At 32.8% G+C, this 12,778-nt stretch overlaps 2 protein-coding genes across 3 annotated transcripts in view; one reads left to right on the top strand and one right to left on the bottom strand.

Annotated features, from left to right (window-relative positions):
* Window positions 1–9,531, bottom strand: part of LOC114339827 (uncharacterized) — a 99,005-nt gene extending 89,474 nt beyond the window's left edge. For both annotated transcript variants that reach the window (XM_050651089.1, XM_050651090.1), the window contains exon 1: window positions 8,988–9,531. In XM_050651089.1, coding sequence (XP_050507046.1) covers window positions 8,988–9,454 — 467 coding nt within the window. In that variant the 5' untranslated portion in view covers window positions 9,455–9,531. The remainder of the gene's footprint in view (window positions 1–8,987) is intronic.
* Window positions 1–12,778, top strand: part of LOC126884837 (uncharacterized) — a 332,062-nt gene that overhangs the window by 27,053 nt on the left and 292,231 nt on the right. The gene's annotated exons all lie outside the window — the stretch shown is intronic.

Genomic DNA, 12,778 nt, shown 5'->3' with positions numbered 1-12,778 from the left:
AAGTTGTTTGGAATTAAAAAATTTGTTTTAGTGTTCAATTACATCCTTCTAATTAAAATATTGTGAATAATAAAGGCACTTAACTCTTAAAAAAATTCATATTTTTACATACCTCGTATAAAATTAAAAAAAGTTTAATATCTGATGGTTGTATCTTAGATTTTATACCAGGGAGAGCATTTTATGACGAATAACTTTTTTTCGTAAGTGATAATAAAATAGTTATCATAATTGTAATAAAATGATGAGTATCCGTAATTTGAGAAAAAATTGATTTTTTTTTTATTAGGATGATCTAATTGTATATTTAAACATAGTTTTTAATTTCCAACAACTTTTCATAATAGCATTTTTTGATATTCTGGAATATAAAGGTAAGTACTTTACTCTTTAACGAAATTCATATTTTTGACATAACTCGTATAAAATTAATAAAATTTGATATCTGATGGCTGAGTTTTAGATTTTTGACTATCCAGAGCATTTTATGAAGAATAACTTTTTTCGTAAAATTGATAATAAAAAAGTTTTCCATGTGGTTCCTAGCTACGCAGACATACTGTATAAGAGCTTCTGTAAAAGAATTTTCAAATTGCAATGCCATATTCGGATTCAGCATAATCAAAAACAAAATAGAAACATATTGGTTAAAGTAAAATGACGAATTTAACGATATTTTTAAAATTATTTATACAAAACAATTGTTATTGTTTAAACAATTAATAAACAATTAGCGGCCAAATCTGCGATTAGAACTTTTTACTTTAACACGTATATAAACAGACAAAAAAAGTTTAAAAAAAAATATGTTTGTTTAAATTTTTCCGAAACAATGCATGTTTTCGCTCTAATTGCACTCCCCTAGAAGGGAAACCAGAGTTTTTATTCTCTTCTCTACTGTAAAATCAGCCAAAACCAGTAAAGAAGAAAATAAAAAATGACAAAAACATGGTTGGATGACGAATGGAGAAAACAATTAGAGGAGCGAAGTAAATTAGTACATACTAAGGATGCTAAAGTTAGGATAAGAAGATACTGCAAGTGAGTTACACTGACTAATGAAAAAGAACTAAAAAAATACTAAGAGAAAAGAAAATATTTATAATGAAAAACTTGAGGAAGAAATTGAGGAAAATTACAAAAATAAAGATATAAGAAATCAGTATCAGGGGGCAAAAATTAAAAAGAAAGGATAATCAGGACCAAAGAAAGGACCTTCAAGAACCACCCGTTCTGTGACCACCTTCCACGAGTTCATTAACCGCACAAATTATGGTTCAAGTTCCTATCTCTCTAAAACTATTAAATTAGCAAACACATTATCTCCGCAAATTGATTTCTTTGTGAACGACTTTACTGCGTTTTCCACACAATTACATTTATACTTAACTTAATGTTCTAATTTCAAGACTGATTTGTCAACTACTGTTATTGTCTTTGTTCTAGGATAAGTTGTATTTGTCAATTTCAAAATGTTCTAGCTCTCAATTGTTAAATGAGAGCAAGTAATTTTATTCTTTATTATTGTTTGTTATGTATTTACCAATTTTGTACCTACTAGATCTTATTTTTCTAATTTGTGTGACATTTTAATTTAATTGTATCATGTACTAATGGACTTCGGTCCGTAAATAAATAATAAATAAATAATATTGTATTAAACCTCTATTTATGAGAGGCATTTTAATGAATGAAAAAGACATTTTAAACAGAGGGAAGGAATATTTTGAACATTTGTTGAATCAACAAGAAAATCTGGAAGTAAACTTAGATACCTAGGAAGAATATGCAAGTACACAGTCAAATCCAAATCATGTCAACAAGACGCCTCCAACCAGGGAAGAAGTTAAAAATATTATTGAGAGCCTAAAAAATAAAAGTTCAGAAACAACCAAATAACATCTGAGATCCTCAAATATTGAGGAAACCACCTTCATGAAGAAATGCAGATATTAATAATAGATACAATATAGAATGAAGAACAATAATGAAACGAAATGAAAAATTATTAGAATGATACCACTAATACTATGAAGAACAGAAAACAAAATAAAAGTAGGTAATGAAACATCAAACAGTTACCTAATAAATGAAGGAGTAAGGCAAGGTGACCCACTTTCATCTATTCTGCTTAGTCTCCTGGAAAACTTGCTGCTAGAAGCCAATATGAATAGAAAAGGACTTATATATGACATAAAAACAAAATACATGGAATGCATAGACCAAGAATATGTAAGACCAAAGTATTTAACAGTACAAACAAATTAAAATACATATAAATTTGAGGTAGTTAAGAGGTTTCAATATCTAGGAACAATTATTATAACATGAAATTCAAATATAGAAGAAGAAATCCAAAACAGACTAATAAAAGTTAACAAGTGGATTGGTGAAGACAATCTAAAAAGATGCAATGTCACTAATTGGAGGATGAAAGCAACAGAAAAGAAGGGAGATTGAGGAGAATAGTCAATCAAGTCATGGCCCTACTAGGCTCCATTTATAAGTATTATAAAAAAGTATAATAAAAAAGTATTATTATATACCTATATAGTATATATTATTGCCCAGCACAAACTTGGAGAAGATCCATCATGGACGAGATAAGAAGTCAAGGAAAGTCTTGGAATGAGGTGAAGGCCCTAGCGCAAAATAGAACCCGATGGCGCGTTTTCACTGAAGCTCTATGCTCCACTTAGGAGTTCAAGAACATTATATATATATATATATATATATATATATATATAAAATGATGTTGGATAATCGAGTACAAATATAAAAATAAATAAGCAAAATCATTGGCTAATACTCGTAAAGTGAATGTGAATTTAGTTGGAAATATATAAAATGATGAAGGGTCATCATTCCATACATTTCTGTGCAACTATATACACCGGTGTTTCGGCCTATTTGGGCTTCGTCAGTATAGTGTAGCAAGTTAAAAAAGTTGTTTGTTAACTTGTAAAAGGATTACTACAGGAGCAAGGTTACCAATTTTGGTCAGGTTGTTAGAAGACCCGCAGTCGCAAGGCTACAACTAACATTGCCAAGGAGGTAAAGCTACCTGAGGAAATGAAAAGCCATAACATTATTAAATAAAATGATGTTGGATAATCGAGTACAAATATAAAAATAAATAAGCAAAATCATTGGCTAATACTCGTAAAGTGAATGTGAATTTAGTAATGAAGTAATGAAGCCCAAATAGGCCGAAACACCGGTGTATATAGTTGCACAGAAATGTATGGAATGATGACCCTTCATCATTTAATATATTTCCAACTAAATTCACATTCACTTTACGAGTATTAGCCAATGATTTTGCTTATTTATTTTTATATTTGTACTCGATTATCCAACATCATTTTATTTAATAATGTTATGGCTTTTCATTTCCTCAGGTAGCTTTACCTCCTTGGCAATGTTAGTTGTAGCCTTGCGACTGCGGGTCTTCTAACAACCTGACCAAAATTGGTAACCTTGCTCCTGTAGTAATCCTTTTACAAGTTAACAAACAACTTTTTTAACTTGCTACACTATACTGACGAAGCCCAAATAGGCCGAAACACCGGTGTATATAGTTGCACAGAAATGTATGGAATGATGACCCTTCATCATTTTATATATTTCCAACTAAATTCACATTCACTTTACGAGTATTAGCCAATGATTTTGCTTATTTATTTTTATATTTGTACTCGATTATCCAACATCATTTTATTTAATAATGTTATGGCTTTTCATTTCCTCAGGTAGCTTTACCTCCTTGGCAATGTTAGTTGTAGCCTTGCGACTGCGGGTCTTCTAACAACCTGACCAAAATTGGTAACCTTGCTCCTGTAGTAATCCTTTTACAAGTTAACAAACAACTTTTTTAACTTGCTACACTATACTGACGAAGCCCAAATAGGCCGAAACACCGGTGTATATAGTTGCACAGAAATGTATGGAATGATGACCCTTCATCATTTTATATATTTCCAACTAAATTCACATTCACTTTACGAGTATTAGCCAATGATTTTGCTTATTTATTTTTATATATATATATATATATATATATATATATATATATATATATATATATATATATATATATAAAAAAACAAAATATGCACAAGTTGGAATGCAACCATAGACACGTGTTTCTGACTTATTAGTCGTCATCAGTATGATATAGCTAAACAGGAGCAATGATATAGCTAAACAGGAGCTTTCATACTTATTGCGAGCCATGCCGATATCTATTAACTCGCGCTAACCTCTCCTTGTATATATATATATATATATATATATATATATATATATATATATATATATATATATATATATATATATATATACACCGGCAAAATTAGCCGAACACCTTAAAAATGGGACATGTTTGATGTCTGGAATTTTCTAAACCAGTGGTCCGATTTGAGTGATTCTTTTAGTATGCTATAGCCTTATTATTAAAGAATATCGTTGTGATAATATTGTTGCTACACAGGTAAATATCATTTTATACCGGGTGTACCAATCATACTGTGTTTTTTTTTAAGTTTGGAACACCCTGTGGAATATTGTAGCATATGTAAAATATTAAAATTAAAACTCGATTGTAGTGTTAGGATTTCTTAATATTTTCCAATTCGATTCATTTAATTATGTGGGAGGAAAATATGCACAGTAGGGGAGGAAAATATGCTAAATTTGCAGTTACTCGAGCGTTATGGGGACCTATTGGATTGTGAAGAGTATGTGCTAAAACCAGAAAAAGGTTAAGTTAAGTTTTCCATATAGTGGAGGACTTTTCATTTTTTAGTTTAATTTTCCATTTGAAACAATCATTTTTTTCCGATTATAGCGCGATCTATCCATAATTTGAAAAAATGTGTCGAATAAAAGTTGTTTATTTTTACTCAAAGAATCCAAATCTGCAATAAAAATTTGGCTCCTATTTAAGATTTTAAATTAAATCCGCCACCCCCACGGAGATGGGGGTGGGGGTCCACCTCCGTGGGGGTGGGGGTGGGGGTCCACCTCCGTGGGAGTGGGGGGTGGGGGATTTAATTTAAAATCTCGTGTTTGGTGCTATTCGATAGATTTTTCAAAAATATTGAATACGTGTATTTTGCAGTTTTTCGATCTGATGTTCATTTTTCGTCGATGCTGTATATAAAATTTGTAAAAAAACATGCAAAAATAAATGCTGAATATTACATAATTGATTCAAATGCATGTGCAACCCTCTCGAAGCTAGTTCAGCTGAAATCCATGGGAGGTCGTCATTGTGACATCGCTTACATCGCTTAGTAATTTATTTATTTAATACATCTATTGAATTACTTTAAGCTTGTTTATTAAACTAAGCAGGTAATGATGATAGGGGAACCCAACTGGAGATTTTTGCAGTTACTCGAGCGCGTCAGCGTCAGATTATCACATGGGCCGAAACCTTGTACCCTGTAAGTGTACCTATACCATATATCGGTTCTTAACACCGGGGAATTCATTAAGAGGGGACCGAAAAAAAATCTATTCTTAGAAAAACTCAAAATCGTCAAATTAAGATAAGGTAAGTTAAGTAGGTACATGCAAAATAGTGTATATTTCAAAAATCTGACGATTTGAGCAAGGCGTAAGAAAATGGGTTAGTCACAAAGTTTCACAAAAGAAAACGAATATTTCGCGAAATAAACGTCAGATTGAAAACCTAAAAAATATGTGTTCAATATTTTTCAAAAATCTATCGAATAATACTAAACACGTCACCCCACGGAGAGGGGTGGGGGGTAAATTAAAAATTTTAAATACGATATTTCGCGAGATGAAAATCAGATCGTAAAACTGCAAAATACACTTATTTCATATTTTTCAAAAATCTATCGAATGGTACCCAACACGACCCCCACGGAGGTGGGTGGGGGTTACTTTAAAATCTTAAATAGGAGCACCCCAATTTTTATTGCAGATTTGGATTCTTGACGTAAAAATAAGCAACTTTTATTCGTAACGTTTTTCCGATTATGGATAGATGCTGTTATAATCGAAAAAAACCATTGGTCGAAATGGAAAATTAAATTAAAAAATGGAGAGTCCCACACTTTATGGAAAACTTATCTTAACTTTTTTTGGTTTTAGCAGCCACTCTTCACAATCCAATAGGTCCCCATAATGCTCGAGTAACTGCAAATTTAGCATACTTTCCTCCCCTACTATGAGGATTTATTGATGAAAAACATGGCTAGTTGTTAAAGCCCATAACTTTTTTATTTTCGAACATAAGCAAATTAACCAAAAAAGAAAATGTTAAGAAAGCCTAACAGTATAATTGAGTTTTAATTTCAATATTTTATATATGCTAGAATATTCCACAGAGTGTTCCGAACTTTAAGAAAAAAACACAGTATGATTGATACACCCGGTATAAAATGACATTTACCTATCTAGCAACAATATTATTACTCCGGTATTCTTAAATAATAAGGCTATAATATACTAAAAGAATCACTCAAATCGGACAACAGGTTTAGGAAATTCGAGACATCGAACATGTCCCATTTTTAAGGTGTTCGGCTAATTTTGCCGGTGTGTGTATATTATTAAGTATTATAAAAAAGTATACGTCGATCGGAAAGCTCAGTGGGACTAGTGGCTGACCGCACTTCACTTCGCCATGATGAATGTGAGTTCAAGCCTGCCAGTTGCAGGATATGAGTATCGTTCCCTGCAAAGTACAAAAAACTCGAAGAAGTGCCAAAAAGTTTTTTTTTAAACTTTGTGGTACAGTGGAACCCCGATAAGTCGGCCCCCGATAACCCGGAAGTCCGGCTAACCCGGACCGATTTTCATCAGACAAAAATTTAACAAATAAACAATTTAACAATTTTATCAAATAAAAATGTATGTAAGCCAAATAATATTTGAGAGATAATGTGTATTTGTGTAATTTGAACACATAAGTACAATAGTAAAAATGATTCATGCACACGGCGGCAGCCAGAGCGACCGTCTCAGCTTATCGGAAAGAACAGGCACCTGTCTGTATTCCTTTTTCTTTATTTATGTCAAACTGTCTTAGCATTGTTTAAAAAAGACGTGACTATTTAAAAATTCTTTTTTAAAACAATGGTCTTGTCTGTTCTTAAATAACAACATTGTTCCTTGTGACCGTATTGTGTGTAGTACAGCCTATTAATCACTTCCGTTCTGTAATGTAATCGTGCTTCAGATTGTGTTTGCTTTGTCTACGTAATGGTAACAAAACGTAAAAATGTTGTGACATTGGAAAAGAAACTAGAAACATTAGGTAGGATTGATAAAGGCGAATCTTTAAAATAAATTTATTGCAGCATCATAATGATATTATGCTACCATAGGTCTGGATCCCGCGTATGAAAAAAAAGTTGATTAATAGTAAGCTAAAAATTTATTAATAGCTTAAGGGTGTCTACTCGGATAAACTTTGATATATGAGAACACTGGAACAGGGGCAGTTTTAATTGTGGAACAGGTCAAAAATTTGGAACGGTCAGAACACGAAAATGGCACATTTGTTTTGTCCGACAGAACAGACATAAACTCTCCGAACAGAGATTAAACTCTCATGCAAAAATCAGACTGCTATTTATCACCTGTCATAATTCCTGTCATTTGACATATTCTACATGTTCCACTCATTAAAACGCCAATTTGGTGATAAATAGCAGTCTGATTTTTGCATGAGAGTTTAATCTCTGTTCGGAGAGTTTAAGTCTGTTCTGTCGGACAAAATACATGTGCCGTTTTCGTGGTCTGACCGTTCCAAATTTTTAACCTGTTCCACAGTTAAAACTTCCCCTGTTCCAGTGTTCCCATATATTAATGTTTGTCCGACTAGACACCCTTAAGCTAATAACAAATTTTCAGCTTGCTATTTATCAATTTTTTTTTGTACGCAGGATCCAGACCTACCATATTATGGTGTCGGTACATCTCTACAGTATGACTTTTTTATGAGTTTTTTACCAAGAAATGAACAAAACTCTACACTCTATACAACTATACGTAATTTAGATGTGTACTGTGCATATGTGTTTCATGTTTTTGTAATTATAATGGAGGTTATTTATTAATTTTTACTATATTCTCCGGCTAACCCGGATTTTCGATAACCTGGATCGGCCGCGGTCCCCATTAATCCGAGTTATCGAGGTTCCACTGTACTTCTTCGAGTTTTTTGTACTTTGTTACCTCGAGACCACATTTGTGAAATATAATACTTCTCTTCATATCATTTAGTTCATTAAATATGTCACAGAGGTATTCTCCTTTTCATGAACATTTTTCAGTGCGTCACAAATTATAGAAAAAAAGGTAAGTCCGTGATAATACACATTTATGACATTTATTCTAACGTGACATTTTAGTTAAATCTGACAGTTGTCAAATTTTATTTTCAATTTGGAATAAAACCAAATCAATTGTGTCTATTGCATTTATAAAATGGTATTTTCTTTCATTTGTATAGTCTTATAAATTGTACAGATTATATTGATAATAGTATTATTGTATTTAATAAATAATTCTTTTTTGATTATGGCGCCATCTATCGACAACTAGAATAATCACCAAACTAGAATAATTACCAAAGTATTCACAGATGTGCCTTTTTTTCTGTCACATACAATTTAATGCCTTAGAGAGAAATCGAAAAACTGTGAAGCACTGAAAGATGATCATGAGAAAAAGAATATACTAATTTTATTATAAATGCTGAATTAATAAAGTTTTGCGCATTTCAAGGGTCTATTGACTTGATATTATATTTTTTATTTGATTTATTTATTAATACATATTTTATATTTTTTACACATTTAAAATCAAATAAATATATTTTCTGTATTAAAAGTCCGCGCTGACAGGCCTGGGACAACGCCGCGACGCCCCTGGGTTAGCCTATATATTGGTTAATACAAATTTACTAAACCACTATGATTCATACAGAGACATATCATACTCACAGCTCTATGGCAGTCACAACATCCACATTTAGCAGATGATAATCAGGATCACCTACACTACCCTTAAAAATACTGACATTTAAGGCTTCCTCTCGTCTACTTAAATATTCGATAGTTAAAGGATATACTTTAGATTTGTAAAACAATAATGTATCTTCATCAATATCAACAAATATTATATTGTTTAGTCTATTTAACTGTTTCAAAAAAGTGAAGATTCCAAACTCCGCACAACCAAAATCACATAATGTATTAATTTTGGTCCTCCATCTACTGTCTATAAGAGTTTTGAATACTTCTCCATATCTTTGTTTGTAAACAGGAGGCCTAAACCTCAAAGAATACTCAGAATCTTCCTGTTCGTTATTTACAGGTAGAACTTTTTTGTTCTTGTCGCTCTTTGAGACATTTCGATGTCTTAAATATCGAATAACTAATAAACTAATCTGGTGAAAAATTATAATCATTTTTAAAATAACATTATAAAAACTACGATTCACTTATTGCTTTTGCTTATATAAACAAATATTTTTAAAAGTATTTCGTCATATTTGTTATGTTTCTCATCCTGAAATCTGTCACTGTCAAACTACTTCGTTCGGTGAGTAAACTGTAGCCAACATTAAATTGTCATTCACTTTTAGTAAGGGCCGTATTTAGATAAAACACTAGTTTCATTTTATTTTTATTTAAACTAATTAATTTATTGTTTATTTATTTATTAGTGCATTCACCCACTCACAGACGAAGCTACTGCAATATGTGACAATATTGTCTAATAATAATATATTGTACAAAAATGATAATATATCAAGAGAGTACGTAAAATAAAATTCTTGACTTAGGGCCGGTCTTTTCACCTCCGAGTAACTAGTTATCGGGAAGTTTATCTGAGAGATTTACATGTAATCTATTAGATAAACTTCCCGATAACTAGTTATCCGGAGGTGAAAAGACCGGGCCTTAGAAAACTCTGGTTTTCCACGGCTCATATTACAAACAGATGTCCGGGTTTTTATATAATATTTTCTATGGACCCTTCGGTTGCCATTACAAAGTTTGTAGTGTCATGTCGCCTGTGTATGCTGTGCGTGGGCAGTCCTGTACTAAGTATGTGCCTGATCGTCTGTCTTGCAGCGCTGCAGCCACAAGAAGGCGAGGCAAGTTTACCCCACCTGTAGAGGGAGTCGGCGCATCTTCCACAGTTTATTCTGATTCGATTAAGAGCTGCCCAAATCTTACGGGAATGTTCAAACTCGCCAGGTTTGTCTATTGTTTATCTGTTGACTACGATAATGTAGATTTGTCTTACATTCCAGTTCTTCTCTTTATCGGACATTTAAGTCAAAATTGAATTGCCGCAACGCTTGAGCGGATTTTAGAGGAGGTAACCTGGATCGGAGACTGTTTTCAAGAATATTGGGGATGTCTTGTGGACTAGAAGTTGACGACTATCCAAAATTTTGTTGTATTCTTTAACCAATGCATGTTCGTAGCGTAGTTTGGGTGATGCTATGTTACTAAGGGCGGGTAACCAACCACATTGTATTGTAGGGGTGGGTATACTTATGCCTGTTATCATAAGCACGGATTAGCTGAGTGTCGACCAGGCGGGTATGTCTGCTATTTAACCACATCGGTGAACAGTATTCTGGCAGAGAGCCTTCAGGAGCAGAGAACCCCGATGTAGTGTATTATTTGCTGCTGTTTTCGTCAGGTGTTGTCTGAATCTGATCGTTCTGTCTAGAGTAACCACAAGGTATTTCGGGTATTTATTGTGTTTCAACAGTTTATTTTTAACATACACTCGTAATTATATGTTTGCCAGTCCGTTGTTGAGATGAAAGTTGTTACTTCAGTATTTGTGGTACTTGGTTGTAATCTCCATTTCTTAAAGGATTCGCTGAGGATGGATAGGTCATCGCTGAGAGTGATTTTTGTAGTTTCTCTAGATTAGTTGCTTGTTGCATGGGTCCTGTCATCAGCATACTCAAAAGTTGGATTTATAGTTTGACGTAGCATAGACGTAGACGCAACGGAGACGTAAGAAACGTACTGGAGACGTAAGAAAATAATATGTCAATTTATAATTCGACGTAGCGGAATTTTTGCGCATGAGTAGAAAAAATGACTTAATTCAACAACATAGCCTATAAATTATACGAACCGTAAACAAAGTATTTATTTATACTATTATTTATTATAATATTTATCCGTTTTGTGTGTTACAATGGATTAGGAAATAAACGAAGGTATGCTCCTTGATGCCGTGGAATTTCCAACTATGTGTGTATGTTGTTTCATTTCCTGGTCTTTAAAATGTTCATTGGATTTAATTATCGGATGTGTGGATAACCCAGAATTAACAGGCTAATAAACAACTTATATTTATCTGAAATACTGAAACTACACTATGATATATTTTTATTAAGTTAATAACAATATCCATTGTAACAAATAATTAACAAAATTCGAATATGTTGACAAACAAGTTTTTACACAAGGGATGAGGGGGCGGGTCCACTTTGAGTGACAGACAGAACAAAACTCTTCCTTATGATTGGCCAGACGTAAGAAACGCACTGTAAAAGGTGAAAGTTGGTCATCTCTTCCGTTCCGTTACGTTTCTCTTACGTCCAGTCATGCGCTTACGTTCATTTATAAACAAGAGTACACAAAATTCGGTATTGAACTTTTCCAGTGCATCTACGTTACGTCTACGCTACGTCAAACTATAAATCCAACTAAACTTCCGAGATTCGGTTGCAGGCATGTCAGCAATGTAGGGACTGACAAGTAAAGGGGCAAAAACAAACCCTGTGGAAGGCCATTATCAATTAAGTTTCGTCTCTACTCGTCTTTTTTTCCATTATTATCTGGAAGATGCTGTTTGTCAGCATGTTGTCAATGAGGTTAATTATTTTGCTGAAGGAGATAATTCGGGCCAGTTTATATATTACTCCCTGTCTCCAAACAGTATCACAAGCTGCTGTTATTATAGTTCTATGAATTCTCTTGCTGTTTTTTGTTTCTTTTGAAACCTAGCTTCTAAAAAAGTTCGATATGAGAGCGGAAGCCTGCCTGTTCAGTGGGGACATTTTTAACCCGGAAGCAGTCGCGCCGTGAGAAAAAAATCTCACATTTTATCCGTTTCCGTGATAAATTGATGAAAAATTTTTCAACATTGCTTTCCACTCGTAAGTTCGTAAGTGCCTCGAGGAAGATAGTAGTAATGCGTAGAATTTTTTTCTTTGTGGAATTTATGGCTTTGGTGAGAACTAATTAGCTTTAAAATTGTTAGAAATAGATATTTTTTACATAACAAGTAAATAAAAATATTATAAAATATAAATTTGATTTAAATTCGTATTTATATCTATATTGTGAGATTTTTTCTCTACGCGCGACTACTTAAGTTACAGAAGTGAGCGCGACTGCTCCCGGGTTAAGTACCCTGTAGTTTTCTGGCTTATCGCTTAAATGTGAAAAGAATGCTGCCTGACTGAAGTTAAATTAATTTAAATTAAAACGATGCGTTATTATTCACATGTATAAATTTAATGAATATCTTTAAATAGTCTGATAAACTAATATCTTAACGACGTTCTACACCTTCGGCAAAGAATTAAGGATTTGCATGAAATTTTAGTATGTTATAGTTTACTTCAAAAAACTAAGACTTGATATTTTAAAAATTGTTTTACCGTGCCGTTTAATTACTATTAAGGTTCAAAGTTAAGTTTTAACATGGGTTCTTATGGGAATTCTCAAAAAGTTAATATCCTTTGACC

This window comes from Diabrotica virgifera, chromosome 5 (genome assembly GCF_917563875.1).
Source record: "Diabrotica virgifera virgifera chromosome 5, PGI_DIABVI_V3a".
Lineage (NCBI taxonomy): Eukaryota > Metazoa > Arthropoda > Insecta > Coleoptera > Chrysomelidae > Diabrotica > Diabrotica virgifera.
Note: the sequence above shows the minus strand (reverse complement) of the source record. Positions and strands in the feature narration are given on the sequence as shown.